General features: G+C 37.6%; 1 protein-coding gene across 1 annotated transcript in view; it reads left to right on the top strand.

Moving 5' to 3' along the window:
* The window catches only part of MOCOS (molybdenum cofactor sulfurase), a 203,077-nt gene that overhangs the window by 106,092 nt on the left and 78,606 nt on the right, over window positions 1-18,379 (top strand). Inside the window, exon 5 of the mRNA XM_066327179.1 lies at window positions 12,843-12,919. Coding sequence (XP_066183276.1) covers window positions 12,843-12,919 — 77 coding nt within the window. The remainder of the gene's footprint in view (window positions 1-12,842; window positions 12,920-18,379) is intronic.

Below are 18,379 nucleotides of genomic sequence, written 5' to 3'. Positions count from 1 at the left end.
GTAAATGAACTATGAGAAGGTTTTTTTTCTAGTGGTATTTTTACAGAAAACATACCTATTTTTCTCTGATGGAGGGTGCAATTTGGTGAAACTGGTGTGCAAACATTTTCTCTTATTCTTACTGCAACACTGTCTATGTCATTTACAAAGACTCAATATATTTTTGTCCAAGAGAATTACAGACTTATTGAGGGCTGAATTTTGAAAGTGCTTCTATTCATAAGAGGAAATAGATGACTTACTGTACTGGTGCATGTTGAGTTTTTGAAATGAGTGTTTTGTATTGCAATGTTACTGTACAATTTTTTCTTTTGTGTCTGGTGGGATTGAGGCAGAGAGATTTCCTGTACTCTTAGGAAAGGAAAAAAAAAAAAAAAAAAAAAAAAAAAGGAGGTGAGTATTTCCATGTTTATTGTGTTATTTATTGTGTTAACATCATCTTATAAAATTGTACAGCTGTCAGGATCACCTTTTATTTCTGTGACAATCTAAATAAAATTATCTATTTATTCCTCACCACCATCACCAAAGACCTTCCTTATGAAAGCATAGGGAACTAGTCAATACGCTATACTCTCAGGCTGGTAGAATCTGCACACAAATTTGTAAGAAAAAAACCCTGCCAGTACATGCATTTCTTTTGCTCGTCTCAATAGTCTCTTCTAAAACTGATGTTGAGCAAAATGGTATCACCCTAATTGCATGTCAAATGGAACTGACTTGGTCACAGGAAAATCATCAAGAGGGATGACTCCAAGGATTTCAGAGGTTCCCAAAGCAACAAAGCATTTGTATTATTTTCATATACAGTTTCAGAAAGTAAATGCTGCTGCTATTTTGGCATTTTCTTTTTTGGTGGTGTTGTTTGTTTGTTTGTTTTTGTTCTTGTTTTTGAAGAGGGGCAAAAACTTTTTGAGTCATGTGATTTACCTGGTTGTGGTCAAAGACACCCACACTGTATAATCTCCTCTTTACACTGAGCTGTTGTGCAGTATGAGAAGGATACCTTTGGGACAGGGAAAGGCTTTGGTTTGTTGCTGCTCCTTATGTTGGGAAATGATTCTATAATCTCATGTCTTGGATCTTCACGAAGTTTCAATTTGCATCTATAAAACCTTGTGGTCAGTTTGGTCATTTATTTGCATTTTGTCCTGTAGCTGTTTCTCCTTCATTGTTATTACCCTCCTTTTCAATCTTTTGATCTACCAAGCTTTGAATTTCTACTTAGCTTTGAATTTCCATACTAACACTTCTCTGAACACTTGTCTAAGATGCTCTTCCCTTTTTTCTGTTCATCATATGCAGCCTGCCACAGAAAATCTTATCAGGCCTTTATTAATGATGTTCTTATTTTTCTATCTGTAAGTCCTAGCATGTTTTCCTGTTAGTCATCCTGATGGCTGATAGTTGATCTGATAGACTGGCAAATCTAATATTTTGGATGACAGTCTTCCAGTTAATGGCAGAAGTTAATGTCAGTAATCCCTAAGTGCATAATAGGGTTTATGCATGGTGATGTACTTACCATACATTATAGCATATTATACATTTAATCTCGTTTCTCTTTTTAGGGTTTTCAACATTATCTGTTTCTTACTGCACACATTATACAGCTCCATCTCCTGCATTGACAGTCTCCAGATTTCACTTCAGCAGCCCATTTTATCTCCTTATTCCTACCTTAAATGCCAGGATCATTATTGAGACTACTAAAAGAGATACTTGTCCCAGTGCACAAGGAATTAAACGGGAAACCTTTTCCTAGCATAATAGTTCCCCTCTCAGCACAATTTCTTGGCCTGCTGTGACATTCTTCTAATATTCTTCGTTCTATAATAATTCTTCATATAACACTGGAGGTAATGTTTTACTGCAATTCAGATAAATTAGATCTGTGTTTCCTATGCCTAGAAAAATAATGTGCTTTTAAAATGGCAGCCTCTCTGGGATTGATTTTCCATTGGCACAATCCATGGTGCATTTGAACATGCTTTTATTTACTCATTTAATTGTGCTTTCGTTTAGAACTTGTTTTCAGAATGTACATAACACTGAGGTCAAGCTAACAGATGTGTTGTTCCCTGGATTGCACTGTTTCCCTTTCCTCAGTAGAAACACTGTTTTCTGCTTTCCATTCCTGATTTGAAAAATTTGCTTACTGGCCTATGTTATTTGGCTTAGGGAGTTTTTCATGCCAATTTCTTACAATTCTGGGACACAGTTCATCTGTCTGCTGGTGTTCAACTACATTAAAACCTTTGAAGTGAGTTTCCACACCAGTTGCAATAACTTCAGTTTTGATGCTTTCCACACACCTTCAGCAATGAGTCACCCTCTCCTGACCTATGTTTTTCATCAGTCCGTCTTAGAATCTGAGTCCAAGTACTCAGGTAGTTTTCAGACTTTTCCACCAGCTCTTTGCTTCTTGAATAACAATCATAATCCTTTTTATTTATATTCCTCTTTGTTGTAATATTTATATGTTGCTGTATATCCTTAGTATTTTCCATTGTTTGTATATAAAGAATAGTTTATTGTTCAGATTTGTTTTGTCAGGGCTTGGCTACTAGGATTTCTCACTTTGTCACTGTGCTTTCTGTCTTTCCATCAGTTGCTTCCTTCCCTGAGAGCACTTTTTCTAATTTCATGTCATCATTAATAAGAAATACTAAAATTTCTCATATGTGGGTGGGTTTTTTTAGTGCAGGGTATTGCTGGAGGCTTTCTCCAAAAGTTCATTTTCTTTATTTCTTTCATACTTTTGGGATGCAAATTCCACATATATTTTAATCTCAACTTCAAGTAACTATAAGTTTCCTCTTTTAGTTTCCTCTAAGTATGTGATTATTTCAGTTCAGTGTTCCTTGCCAAATAACTTCATTAATGTCTCATTTTGCCCCAGTCACATTCTAAATCTCATTTGAGGTTGCTTATCCATCTGTGGCACGTAAACTTGTATTTCCTCTGACCGGGATTTCAATCAATCAAAGTCTCCCATTGTGTATTGTATAACTGTTTGTAAAAGCTGTTTTTCAGGTAATTATTTTATTTGTAACAGTTGTTGTTTTTTTGGTGTTTTTTTGGCTCCAATATTAAGTAAAAATTGAACCCAGTTATTTCTGTTATCTCGGTTTTGCCTGAAGAAAAGTTAAAGTTATATTTATTTCTGTGAGAGTGATAGAAAAGTACCTGTTGGACCCAAAACCTTTTTCTTCCTACGTAGCCTATAGCAGAATCTTAGCAACTAGTCCTTCTTGTTTTGAACATCTCACCAAAGGCATTTCAATTCAAAACATTTCAGTTTTCTTCACCACTGTCTCTCCTATATTTGTGTTTTCTTTAGCATGATTTCTGTTTGTGATTGTTTTTCTACCACATACTAATAAGATAGTGTCCTAGAGTGGCTCTAATTCCTCCAATTTGTAGCCCACGTACTTTGTCATAGCATATAAACATCTCTGCTTTTTTCACCCACTATTATCTTGTTTTCTATTTGGGTGATAGCTGGGATGATATTGCTTACATAACAAATGATTCTATGAATATTAAGTTTTTTTATTTCTGTATTGATGCACACACTCCTAACCCTCTGCTGTTCCTTTACCCTGTTGTTTCCTCAGCTACATGACTCATGCTCTTTTCTGTCAAAGCCAGGGACAGGAGTCATCTCCCTGTGCTCCCTACTTCAAGCATCAGCAATGCTTGGTAACATGCCAGAATTTTGCTGGCTTGAAGAAATTTTAAATTCAGATGATCCTGTCTTCTGGATTTGGATGACTGGAGGTTTGCCGGAACTTCTTCCAGTTACTCACCTTATCAATGCGGGTCCAGGAAAACTTTGATTAAATAAGCACATGAAATTCCTGGGATCTGCATCACTGCACTCCTGTTGAAGAGGAGAGGCAGTTGCATGGAAAGGGTTCTTGGGTTTCTGCAGTGTAAGCTGCAAGCTACTTAAAACAGTGAGAAATTAGGAGTACTTGCTAATTCAGTATTGCTGCACTGAATTCAATTTTCTGGAAATTTGGTAGCTCCCAATAACCGGTCAGTGCTTGGAAAATCAGTTAGAGTTGGTCCTTGGAAAGAAAAGTTGTTTACTACTTCCCAGTCTTCATCACTGAGGTACTACCTGTTGACCTCACAACGCAGCATGAAGTATTAGCAAGCCTCACAACAATGCTGAAAAATAAAAAAAAGCATTAGAAGAAATCTGCATATTATAGTCCCAAGGTGGAAAAATTGGTTTTGGTAAAACAGGTAGTTACCAGGATGCACCTGGTTTGGTACTTGGATACTTTGGTACTTTGGACCTTACTGTACAGTTTTTAAATTTTTTTCAAGCATGAGAGAGATGCAGAAGCAGTAAGGAATTTTCCTTGTGCAAGTCTCAGTTGACTGTATCCCCTAGGCATAAAAAGGCTACTCATATGCTTTAGAATGTTTTATTAGCTGAAGTCTTCCTTGTATGTCTTATCCCATTCTTCTTTGATTTTATTGTTATCACAAAGGTGTCAACATGCAAAGTAGTTAGTAGGACCTTATTCTGAACCTAAGCTGTTTCATAGTGGTAATTTAATAATGCCAGTTCTGTCAAGCTGCCAGCCTTTCTGGATACACAGTGTTGTTTCTACATATATCATGCGTTAAACTGAATTTAGCTGCTTAGTGCTCATTTGTTACTACTTGCAGCTGGTATATGCCACCAACCATAATAGTTTCTCATACATGCACATTCACCTTAGAAGTAAAAGACAAAAACACTGATAGTATTATATTCTTGCTGACACCTATGAAATATTCAGCACATGCATGAAAGCTTTTGAAATCCACTTAACACTCATCCCATCTTTTAAAAATGAAAATTATTTCCTGCTTGTACTTTGTCTGAGTTAGTCCAGCACCTCCAAGTCCACCACTGAGACACATCACTCAGTGCCACATCTGCACAGCTTTTAAATACCAGGGATAGTGACTACACTACTTCCCTGAGCAGCCTGTGCCAAAGCTTGACAACACATTCCGTGAAGAGATTTTTCCTAATATCCAATTTAAACCTCCCATTGTGCAAGTTGAGGCTGTTTCTTCTTGTCCTATTGTTTATTACAGAAAAGAAGAGACTGACCCCCACCTGCCGACAACCTCCTTTCAGATCAGTGTAAACAGCAATAAGGTTCCCCTAAAACCTCCTTTTCTCCAGGCTAAACAATTCCAGCTCTTTCCCTTTTCCCCTGGGCAGCTTTCTAGCCACTCTGCCCCCGGCCTGTAGCACTGCCTGGGTTTATTGTGACCCAAGCACAGGACTCAGCGCTTCATCCTGTAAAATCTTATACAATTGGCCTGTCCAGTTGAGTTCATGAGCACACATTGGGCCTCTATCTTACAGACAGTAACAGCATTTGAAATTCTTTAAGTTAATTTTTGGGTTGCCATGAAAGAAAATCACATCTTTCCCAAATACTGGCTAAACGCAGAGTGGTTTAACATGATGGTCCTAATTCACAGCTCCTAATGCATTCTGCTAATCTTAGGTATACATTGCCTCTGAAAATTACCTCTGAAAAGAATTTTTTTTCTAGAAAAAGTAGCTTTTTGGATGACATCAGAGAAGTCTTTTCACATACACACACACCACCCCCCCTCCCCAACTGAGGAAATAAAATGCTCAGACGTTTTCCTGAATTCACTTTTATCTGTGGCGGAAATAAAGTTCATGAATTGCAGCAACCCCTTCTTTGAGGCACAGATCAGAGACCACCCGTTGGAAAGCACTCATAGGGATTTTTCTCCATTATCTGATGATAAGTTGTTGCTAACCTCATCCAAGGTCAGTGCTCTGGGTCTGCCTCACTGGCACACACGATTAGACAGTGGTATTTTTGGGGGTAGGTTTTTAAGGCTGAATTCATGTTCAAGAGGATCATTTTTTGTCTGCCAATTTCTAAACTGATATTTCAATTTAAATCTTTGTAATTAACTGCTAAAGTTATTCTTTGTCCCTAAATGTACCTGCTTAAGGATGAAAGATTACATCTCAATTTCATAGGAAATAAACAAATCTGTTTATACTGAACATAGAAAAATTATTACAGCTGGTCTGATTCTTGCCTATGAAAAATTTACTTCCAGAATGTCTTTCATCCTTTCCTTCCTCCTAAGGAGAAAATCAAAGAAAGGGCTTTGAATTTTTATAAATGATTTATTACTCATAGCTGATCAGTGAACAGTTTATGCAAATACACTTTGCAAATTGCTCACTTTAGCTATTACATAGGGTTATATGTGGATATTACTTTCCCATGGGAAGCAGAGGTGTGAACATTTGGATTATTGATATATCATCTTGGGAGTGTAATGCATATCAAATGTTAAATACTCAGACAGATACAGAAATCATTTGCAATACGCCTGCTCACACAGAATTGCACCTTAATGGGGTTCTTGTTGACATTAATAAGTTACAAGTTAAGATGAATGAGTATAAAGTGCTAGCTAACTGGCTGATAGTTGAACATATTATTCTTTGAGGGTAGTTAACCAGCAAGGCTCATGTTCCTAAAGACTTAAATTTAATATCCTCAAGGAAATATCCCTTTGTATAATGGAATTTCAAAGAGAAAGATTATTTTTGTTTCTCCTTCTCTGCCACAACAATGCAATGAAAATATATTGGCTTGTTTTGTGAACTTGGAAGGGAACTTTTGGCCTCTGACATGCAGTGCATTAGTTGTTTTGTGACCAATGACTTCTGGTGGGGGGAAAAAAAGTAGTTTTGTCATTATCTTACTTTGGAAGGTCCTTGTAGGGGTTGGCAGAGCGAGTACGTTATCCCTGAGATATAATTTATTCGCTGCTTCAGAGCTCTGAGGAGCTGATAATCTACAAAATCACATCTCATTCAGACTAATTTGAGTAACAAATTTAAGGTTTGCTAATCTTTTCAGTGCAAATGATGAAGATTTTTCCAGATATATATATATAGTGATCAAAGTTACCAGCTAGGAGTTAATCAAATTGTACATAAGGGAAAGATGCACAGAGACATTTGAGAAATAAAACTTGATTGATTTATTAATTCAATTTCCTTCTCCACAAGTGGCTGGTTTTAGGGCACTGGTTCCCTTTTCATTGTATGAGAAGTAATCACCGTTCGTGATTGTGTAATGTGCCACTAACACAGGTAAAAAGGACTTGAAGTGCTGAGAGTAGGTGTATTATTCAGAGGTCTAATATTTGTTACTGCCCTCCTACCATTTAAATTCTTGCCTTACTGTAGTATGCTCCTGTGCAGGCCATTACACAAATGTTAGATAATTATGAAAGAATGGTTTAATGGTAGCTTATGTGTCTGTTATAACACGCCATACGCCATCTCCTAATTTTATTTACTTGCTTCGATGGTATTCACTGTGTGAAAAAAAGTTAGTCAAAATGGGGTGTGTACCTGAGGTTAGTTGTCTGTGGATCATATCGTGTTCCAAAGATTTTTACTAGTAGAGGATCAAAAAGCCCACAGACAAATGCTTGGTCTTGGGACATGCTACCTTAAAGTTCAGCTCTTGGTGTTAATGTGACCAGGATTTCTCTCAGTTAAGAAAGTGACTAATATGGTCAACTAGCAAATTGCTAAAAATGAAGAGTATCACCTGTGGGAGACAAAGCCAGACAAAGGGAATCATGTCCTCTGGACACACAAATCTCCTGGAAGAATACCTGAGAACTTTGTCTCAGGAGGAGCTAATAAAAGTTATAAAGAGCAGAGCAGAGCCCTAAAGGTTTTGTAGCCTAGTAATGATATATTTTGAATTAAAGAAAAGCAAAACAAATATAACTCCTTGTGCAAATGTTGGGTTTTGATGTTGGAAAGCAGTGAGACCAATTAAAATCTATTCCCCTGCTAGTATCAGAGATGGCAATTACTAACCTAAGAACATGAATATGACTGAAAACAGTCTGTTCCTACAGCCATAATCTTTATACTGTATACCCTTGGTGTTATTATAATTCCAGAAAATGTCACTTTAGAATAAACACAAAAATTTATAAAAGATAAAAAACAAATTTGCCAGGACAGATGATTCATGTGCTGGTGATATGGAGTATCTCTAAGAGCTGGAAAATACTGAATGAACTACTTTTAAATGCATACCAAGAACCTCTCTGTATTGTTGTACTTTTTAATTAGATGAAAATAAATGAATTGAAAAGATGAAAGAAACTCATGTAACATCTCACTTCAAAGGGTAGCTCCACTCTGGAGGAGTGTTTAAAAAAAAAAAAAAAAAAGAAAATAGATAAGCAGTTTATTCATGAAATATGCACTCTCTGTGCATTTGCTTTCTTTTTTACCTGCTTTAGAAACTTGGGAATGACTTCCGTTCATTTGACCTAAATGGAGTCATTACCCTGGTGTAAGGGAGAGTGGCAGCTGGCTGACAGTGATGTTCTCCCTGCACTCCCATGTTGCCCTTTGCATTGACTCAGCAATGCTCTTGAATGAGCAGGATTATTTTTGACCTTGTGACAGGATTTTTATCAAAGTTTCAGTGCTGTGGCCTGTGTTCTGGATAGAAATCGCACATATGGAAGTGTTCCTTAGCTGCCTCCCAAGGTGAGAACTAGAACATCAGCTACCTTAAGCGTATACATATCAGTGTGTACAGCCTGGGAAACAGACAGGAGGAGCTGGAGCTCCTAATCAGAAACTTATATTGTAGAAATAACTTAAACATGAGGGACAGCTGGCATGAGTGGAGAATTGTAACAAATAGCTAAAGGCTTTTTTGTAAAGACGGGCAGAGAAGAAGAGGAGGAGGAGGAGTCACGCTAAGTCAGAGAGAGCCTTGGATGGACACAAGTCAAGTACAGGGATTTTGAAAGCCTTTTCTATGCCTCTGGCTCAAGATCACAGGGTTTATCTCCAAGGAGGACCTTATAGGAGGCATCTGCTACTGAGCTCCAAACCAAGACAGTAAGGCCAACAAAGCAATATTTGGGTTACCTCAGCAAGCTTCAAATCACCAAGAACCCTGTTCTTATGCATGACTTCAACCACCTAAACATTATTAGAAGAACAAACAGTAGCTAGGACATCATCTATCAAGTTTTGGAAATGTGTGGAGAACCGCTTCCTTATACACATGTTAGCTGTGCCAGCCAGGAATGAGGCACTGCTGGATTTGCTACATGCAAACCAAGAAAAACTTGTTTCATTTATATTTTGGTTAGCAATGGCTTTGTCTGCCGTGATCACAATATTGTGGAGCTTGGCATCCTGCTGAGCGTGCTGAAGGTGACTAGTAAGACAAAATGTCTTAGATTTTAGAAGACAAACCTTATCACCATATTCCAATATTTAAAGGGTAGCTACAAAGAAGATGGAAACTCCCTGTTTTTCAAGGAGTTACATGGGAAATATGGGAAGTAAGGGGTACAAGTAGCTCCTGAGGAGATTCTGACTGGACATTCCCAAAGAAAACAATTGGCCATTGGACTGATTTCCTCAGAGAAGTGGCAGATTCCCCAACTTTGCACACTTTTAAGATTAAGCTGCACAAGATCTTGTGCCATCTTGTCTAGACTGTGCCAAGAAAGGTTGGACCAGATGATTCTTAAGGTTCTCTTTGACACAGTAATCTATGAATCTGTGATACTAGGCACAGATAGAATATCTGTATATCTGGATTTACTTTATCTGGACAAATTAATTGAAAAAAAACCTAAAACGAAAAAACACCTCTCCAACAACTCAGTCACTCATCTGCCTGATAAACAAGTCAGCATTCCCAATGCAGCAGCAGATGCTTCCACCCAAAACACCTAAAACTCATGCCTTGGATACTTTTTATATGCAGAACAGCTTATATTATGAAAGGTATTTCACCACCTCAGCACGAGTTGATTGGTCTTGAGGGAATTTCTGGAGTCTTGACTTAAGTCGGTGCTCTCCAATTTCAGGGTAATATTTTTGCCTGCTGCCAAATTTCCTCTAAGTCCTATTTCCGAACATGAAGGGGTTTTTTTAGCTCTTCAGCACTTTGTTTCCAATCACATCTGTCAAGGCGAAAATTCTTGTCATCGTATTTCTGTGTAAAGGTGACCTGGCTAAGGGTAGGATGAATTGAAACTGCTCAAGATGTCACAGTTTCCTACTGTGTTTCTGTTGCCCTGAAGTATGGGATGGTGACTTTAGAAAATAGCATTTATATGCAGAGGTGTAACAGAGAAGTGTCATAACAACCAAGTGAATAAAGATTCAAAGAAAGACTATCCCATTTCCATCCCTAGGAAGATCCTAAAGGCAGGATTGTTCACTGTAAAGCATTAGTTTTCTCTTGTGACTCGAAAAATTTTGCTTCTAAAAGCAGAATTCGTGTGTGGCTTGGAAAGGGAGAGCAGCTCGTCAGCTTCATAACTCCTGGATAGATTTTAGGCATGCTGCTCTGTTCTTTGTTGTGCCATGAGTTGCTTTGCCAGTTTGTCAGATAGCAATTGGATGTGAAATGCTATTAGCACTTCACAAACACAATCAGCTAAGCAACTGAGCTCATCCCAGATGTGATTAAGTGAGATCAATTATAATAAGAACTAGATAAGAGAGGTAAGCTTCTTGTTTCTTGGGTTGGTATTCTGCAGTATTAGCCTTTGTAAGTATCATTTATACATCATCAGCTGCAAAATCTTGATTACTTCAGGAAGTGGCTTCTAGACCAGCATTCAAATGTTCTTCCTGAACTGATTACTCTAACACTGCAACTGCCACTGAGCGGGGAAACAGTTTATTTGAAGCATCAATTGCACCAAACAGAAAAAGAGTCATTGAAACCAATGTTTTGCTATTCAAGGAGCATGTTTCCTCTCAATCTTAAATACTGTTAAATATTCTGACGGAGAGCTCTTTGTGTCCCAAGAAAGGAATAGCTGCCCTTCCTAGCATCATGTTTTGCCGTGGACTACTGCTATAGCACTTAAGGCTTAGTGTGCTACATATCAGAATTTATACATTATTCCTGAAAATTTTGACATGAAGTTGCACGCCAGATGTTCACCGAATCTGAAGGATACATATGAGGGTCAAGTGCACCAGAAGTAGTGTAAATATGTATATTATAGGAATAACAAAATATTCTTGCTTTGTTAATCAGAACTGGAAAGCTGGTAATGTAGGAATAGAGGGGGGTCATATGAACAAACAAAATACAAGAGAGAAATGTTGCAAAATACTCCATGTCTAAATTGTAGAAAGAGAGACTTGCCCATATATTTGAGCAGATATTTTTAGCATTATTTTAATTTCTTTTGTGGCATCTGGTTCTTGCCATGGAGCTCCCAGGAGATTTTTTTTTTTTTGTGATAGAGAAAGACTAAATGCAGGATGCATATCTTGCCACAACATTTGTGCTGTTCTGATTTAAGAACATAAAGGTTCTTAACCATAAAAGCATAAGATTTGACCAAAACCCCACAACTCAATTTACTTGCCTTTTTTTTTTTCTTTCTCCTTTTTTTTTTTTTTTTTTTTTTTTTTTTTTTTTAATTTGAGTGAAGAGTCCTAAGCTCTGAACTATTTTCATAAAAATATTTAAGATCTTGGAAGAGTGACATGGTCCATGCATCTCTCCTATTGTGTAGCATTGGAGGTACTGCAGTTGTCTGCTTGGTTAATAATCATATCTGATAAGCAGAAATACAATTGTTGCATCCCCTTGTACTATGGGTAGGACTCATATGTCTTTGATGATCTAGGCTGGCACCTTTGTTGCCCTTTAAAGTGCTTTTCTACAATTTTATCGCTAAGATAGCGGTAAAACCATTGGGGATTGTGCAGTCTCCTGGATGGGCTCAGTGCCAGTGTCTCTGCTCTGGTCCAGTTCTCAGTGTTTTGTTTGCTTTGCTGGCCACTGTGAGTAACTGAGCAGAGCAGGTCAGTTCCCCCTCACAGATCCTCTCTCTAATCTCTCCTTGGCAGACATGTGGGACCACTGTGACCTTTTCTGCAACCAGTGCAAAAGGTTTCTGTATTCAATTCCATAACAACTGTTAGCCTCTGCCTTATCTTTTCTTCCTCATCCTCCCACATTTTTTATGGGTTTTGGACAGAGTAATGCTTCCCTCAGATACTGGTCCACAGGTCTCTGTGAAAATATTCCTGGTGTTAGGTCTCTTTCAAATCACAAATGACTCTTTTACATTTCATCACTGACAACCAGGAAGATCTCTCCTCTAAAGTTCAAGATCTTTAACTCTAAAGTTAAAGTTATTAATAATTAGTAGACAAGTTTCAGAATTTTCTAGGATGGATTCTTTGGCCTATGCTATGTAAAATATGTGAACATAAGTGGTTTCTTTTGGGCCATTCATCCTTGTATCAGTACACCACTTTTCTCTTATCACTTGGTTTATAATTATTTGCTGTCTCTATCTTCTTTCATTCCAGCTGAACATATTATCATAATTACATCGGGGAGTGAGGGAATGGACACAAGTCTCCACCTGCCTTCTCATCTATTCCCTAAATTCTCAGAAGCAACTTAGGACCTTGTGACATTAGCTCATGACACATTACTTTTAAAAGTACTTTAATGTAGGTTTGTACATGGTTACTCTATGTAGAAGAAAGTCATACCTTTCTGTGTGCAACTGTTTATGTGGACCTCTGTTGCTTTGAAGAACATGTTTTTCCTTCACAGGACACTACGAGACTGGGAAATGAATCCCTAAGGGAAGAGTTCCCACTCTGCAAATTAGATTCACTGAATATAAAAATAGTAACTCTTAAAATAGATTTAAAATTGGTACCACAGCTGCATGTTGTATTTACTGTGCTCATTTATTCTGTTCTTTAGGTTTGAAGATGGTACAGTCTCTTTTCTTGATATCATTGCTCTGAAACATGGATTTGATGTTCTGGAAAAACTCACAGGTCAGTTAATATAACTAATACTGAACATTGCAATTCTGGATTTATGCTCCAAGCACAGGTCTGATCATATTTATTATGGCTCTAGCTTAATTTTCCTTTCTAGTTTTACTATCTATATTCATCGTTTTGAAGATGAGACTTCAATGCAACTGGCTTATTGGATTATTCTGGCTTGATTTGAAAGAAAAAAATAAAGGGTCCAGACTGTTCTGGGTATGCAAGACTTGAGTACGTGGAGCATTTCTCATCTGCCTCACACTCAAAAAGATGCAATAGGAAGGTAACACTAGAAAGTAGATGAGTGACACACACAGGCCAGAACCTGTATGTGAAGGATGATACTCATGTGCCCTGATTACTCCAGGACAGATTGCTGCCTGTCTATCTCAGCACCCCAAAAGCACAATCTCTCTGTGTTTGCTGCCATGGGTCAGGGACTCTCCTGAAAAGGGCACATTACACCTGGCCAGGGAAGCTTGCGCCACGGGCTGTGCAGCAGGCTTGTGCCATGGCATGTTTCCACACGTGGAATGTGCCAGGTTAACAAAGGATATTCCTGAAATGGGTTTCTTGATCAGGTACGTGTATTACTTAATGTGTAATGTCTGACCCTCCCTTCTCCTGTGCACTCTTCGATTTCCTATATAAGGCCATAAAGTGCATCATGATGTAAAAGACGCCAGAGTCCAGAGAGACATTGGCTATGTACTTTTCAGGTTAGTGTAATTTCAGCTAGTGTCTGTGGAGGTTTATTGTCGTGATTTATCTGAAGGAGTCTGGTTCCTTCTTCCTCACAGTGCAAGGCTTCTGTGAGGAGTATTGTGTTAGATGCTTCAGGTCTTGTTCATGTGGAAATCAATAGCAGTTTTAATCTACATCAATAGTCTGACTAAGCCCAAAAAGTAAGGATGTTTTATTTTATGTTTCTCTACATGGAGACCAAGGATCAGTAACCAGCCTTTAGTATATGTTCTTATAGCACAGAATGCTTCTCAAAAACGCACAGTCTTAAACAAACATGTTCACTTGCAAAGAGGGCTTTGGTTTAATGTGTAGGAGCATTGCCTGTTGTGAATGTGAGAGTTGATGATAGCACCTCCTCTGTTGCATTTCTCATCGATCTAAACCTGTTATTGGTACTTGTTTTAGCTGAACAATTGAAAAATCTCTTAATACTGACTGAGGGGAACAGCCTAAATCTGAATGAAGTGAATATTAGAGGATGATAGAGTAGAAGAGAGGAATAAAAAATGGTGTGTTGAGGTCTTTCAGTTGTGAAAAATGTGATTTGGCTTCAAATTTTCATACTTAGAATTCTTTCATAAAAAATTAAAACAACAAATTTAGGAATATTTATAATCTAAAAATTTAAAAACTTTTTTTTCCCCAAAGTGCTAAAATGTAGAAAGATGGGAAAACATAGACTGAAAGAGCAAACAAGAAGAAACCTCTATGGAGGAGAACATCTAAAAAAAATTTAAAAAAGAGTTTTGACAAACACTGGAATTTTAAAACTTCAGCACTGCTAGTATAGTCTAGGTACTTTAGTAGTCTCTAGTCAGATTCTGGAGTCACACACTGAACAGCAGAAGTGCCAGCCCTGCCTCTTTACAGATATAAGAGACTGGAGAAAACCATACTGGAAGAAAAAATTGAATTCTGTAAAGGATTTTAATCATCACATGATGCAAGAATTTTCCACAAAATTAAGCTGGTCCTAGACCATTATCCATGACCAGAGATGAATTAAGCTTTTGTTCCAGATAAGTAGGAACTTTCAACATGTTCGTGTTAAAACTTTTGTGATTATATTTACATGTCTGTGCATGTAAGTAGACAAATTTCCATGTGATGTATTTTTTTAATTCGAATTTAATCATTTAGAAGGACAATGAAACAAGCCTCTCAATGATGATAGTAGAACATGACACAACTAGAGTCGTGTTTGGATTTTTTCCATCATAAAATGCATTTTTGTGTGTCAGTTTTTCAAAGCTGATGTGAAGGGTGGCTCATCCCTATCAGGTGTCCTGGGTCCTCTGTGCTCGCTGTGAGACAAAGGTTTTGGGGGCCCTGCTCTTCACTTTGTGTAGGCATTGAATATTCTGGGTACAACTGATGCAACAAGAGATTCAGGGATTTGCAGCAGCCATTTGCTTTTCTCCCACGAATATTATTTGCAACATGGAGTTTTGCAGGTGTTTTAATTTCTGTCAAATTTCTGCCAAGAGTGTTCTTTTTGAACAGAGATTATTAGCACTTGGATGTATAAAACAAAGCCTTGCATGCTGTAGAAGCGCTTCAATCCAGAAGGACTGCAGATTTGTTTTAAGCCTCTTTATGCATTTTTCTTTCACTTCAACTCTCAAACTTTTCAGTGGCAAAATGGACTGTCAAATGTGAATCACTTTTGAATCTCACTCTGCTGTAGCTGCTGGAGCATTTGCTTTGCACTCCCAAAACACAAACAATGATTCTCATTCTGCATTGGAAATAGCCTGGAGTAAAAAAAAGTAAATTAAACTATATGTTGTTGTGATTAATCATGTCCTAATGTGTTATAAAAGCACTGCTGAAGTTCTTTGGAGATGTGCTGTAGCTGGATTTTTCTTGTGTAATTATTGAAGATAGGGAGAGAAATCACTAACAGAAGGTAACAGAGTCTTGGTGTTAGTCATTGTTGTGAAACATAGAGATCAGTTTCTGACTCTGGTATCGTCTGAATACATCCTTGACCTGTCTCAACTTCCATGTAGAACAAGGTATATTTCTTGTCAGAATTGCATAATGATGTGCATGTGTACTTAAACCATTCCCAGAGGTCTTACATCTATATGATTTTTAAACTTGTGGTTTATGGTATGTATTAGTAAATTTTCAATTGCTTTAAAAATTAAACTAAGGCACATCATTTGTGCCTTATTGTTATAAGGTTTACAATGTCTATTAAGGAAACATTTATTCACTTCAGAAGAAAATATAATATGTATGGGAAGAAATTTTAAAATGCAGACTAAGTCTCCTAAGGATGATGAATTGAAAGTTGTTTTTAATTGCACCAGATGCTTGATTGGTTGTTGGACAGTAAAGGCTATTTTGACTTTGACAGAGATGATTGTACCACAAAACAGCCAAAGAAAAACGTGTAGTGCAGGATGTAAAATGGTATTGCTAACTTAGATTTTTAACTTGGTCTTTGGAACTTTTGTTGTTTTGCCCTGCTCCATCAAGGACTGACTGCAGTAAGCAATTGGATGTTTGGCAGCCTACGTTTAATGGTATTGTATAGATTCTCATGTGTGTTGTGTTTAAACACATAAGGTTATATAATCATCCAGTTTTTGAGGCTGGAGGGGAAAAAAAAGTTCTGCTAAGATTGTCAGGGATTACTGGGCTTTCTTTGGTGTAGAGTTTGTGGCTTCATCCTACTCTTGTCTAGTCACATCACCTAAACTTGGACGGTGAGTGGGGTGCTTGTGTATTTTACTGCTTTCATCCTTAGTGCTGCTTTCATTCATAATTTTAGTGGATCTGGGATTTCACTAATGTGAACATCAGCTGTACAGGCTAAATATTTTGCAGGTGTGCATATCTGTATTTCTACATATGGGATTATATAAGAAAGGTGGTTTTCCTGCATGACATCAGATGGTTGATGCAAAACTAAACCATGACCTACTGATGAGTCAGAACCTGTGCAGAGGAATTGCCCGTGCTTGTTCCCATTCAGATTTGCAATATTGTGTTTCACTGTGAGAACCTCATTTGTGTGGACTCTGCTGAATGCTTACATTGAAGTCAACAGGGCCATGAAAAGTCTAATATAATGGCCTTCGAGCTAGGCAAGGATACTTGAGTTCCTGTCCTTGGCCACAAAATTTACTTGACATTTATTAAATCACATAAATACTAATCTTAAGGGGAACAGGGCGTTAGATTAGCGAATATGTTTTCAGATCTGCATTTAACCTCTGGATGACATTTACCTTGCTGTTGACACTGATGTCAGAGGTACTATTTGGATTCCCACTGAAATCAGTGGAACAGACTTCACCAGCCTGATCTCTCTGAATTTTTTGAAATTTAGAATGAGAGGAATTGCAGCCAGCAACAGCAGCTTTTTTCTTTGTCTATTAAAGGAGCTTAGATGATTAGTGTAGTGTGGTATAGGGCATTTCTTTAAATTTATATAACTTTCCTGCTAATGATCCCTTTGGGACTAGAAAGCTGAACTGTCAGATTAGTTAAGGTGGAAATAGTGTTTTGAGATTTTTTTGCTTCCCTTAGATGTGCGGCTTCTTTTGAGCAGGGCAGATTCTACATTTCCTGTGGCAGAAATAAACCAGTAAAGCATAACAGGAAATGTTCTGGAAGAACCCTGAGGAGCATGAAGTGAGGTTTTCTATTTGTGAAACCTTTATCTGTCCATTACTCTGGGAGTGATTTCTGATTTCCAATATACATTTCATGCTTCAAATCCAGGTTTATTCAGGTAGATGTTGCTTTCTCTGAGAGGGAAAGGCTCACAGTCTGATAGCAAACCATCCTGCAGAGGCAAAAAAAAAAAAAAATTCAGTCTCCAAGGTGAAAATGTGCATGTTATGGTAAAAAAAAAAAAAAAAATCTTATATAAAGAATGTGTTTGTACAGCTGATTTCAGAAGTCCATGATGGTTTTCATTTTCAAATGACTGGTTTCAGCAGATTAGGAGGAAAGAAAGCTCAGTTGGTTCTTTTGCAACAAAAAAAGCCATTGTTGGGGCTGTGATTATTTATTGGGAAGAACATGCTCAACTAAGCACACATTTAATAATGACTATGGATGAAATTAAAACAATTACAGAGGCAGTATTACAAAGTGATCAACGAGGTGAGGCAGTCTTGTGAAACTGCCTGGAAGTGCAGCCAAGCACATAACAATGTTTTTGGAAGGCAAGTTTGGATTAATGAATGGGGGCTATTTTTTATACTGTAGATACAGAATCTGTTCCCAGTTCTGCCTAAGGTAACATGGTGAAATCCATCACTTCCAGGAAATAAAGTGGGAGAAATTGTTTTACCCCCCATTGAGAGACAATGACTGTAAGACCAAGTCTTCAGTAAAGGCCACAGGAATATTACCACCAGTCAAGTGTAATGAAACTGAGATCTACTCGTTTCTACAGCGATGCAGCATTGTCTACATTTGGCCAAAAAATATCTTGGAGAAAAAGCACTTTCTGTCTGTAATAACTTTTTCCCAAGATCATTTTCTGTGTCAGATATAGTTAGGACCTGAAGGACTTGTCATTTTCATTACAGGGTTGTCATTATCACTGCTAAGAGATAAAGTCCTATGAAACCATCTTTTTCAAAGGAGAACAGAAGTGACAGCTTTTAGGCTTGGGTGCAGACCTTCAATGACTTTTTGATGCCTCAAGTGATGGATTAGGTGAGGGACCTTGTTACTTAAAATACCCTT

Source organism: Sylvia atricapilla, chromosome 1 (assembly GCF_009819655.1).
Source record: "Sylvia atricapilla isolate bSylAtr1 chromosome 1, bSylAtr1.pri, whole genome shotgun sequence".
Lineage (NCBI taxonomy): Eukaryota > Metazoa > Chordata > Aves > Passeriformes > Sylviidae > Sylvia > Sylvia atricapilla.
Note: the sequence above shows the minus strand (reverse complement) of the source record. Positions and strands in the feature narration are given on the sequence as shown.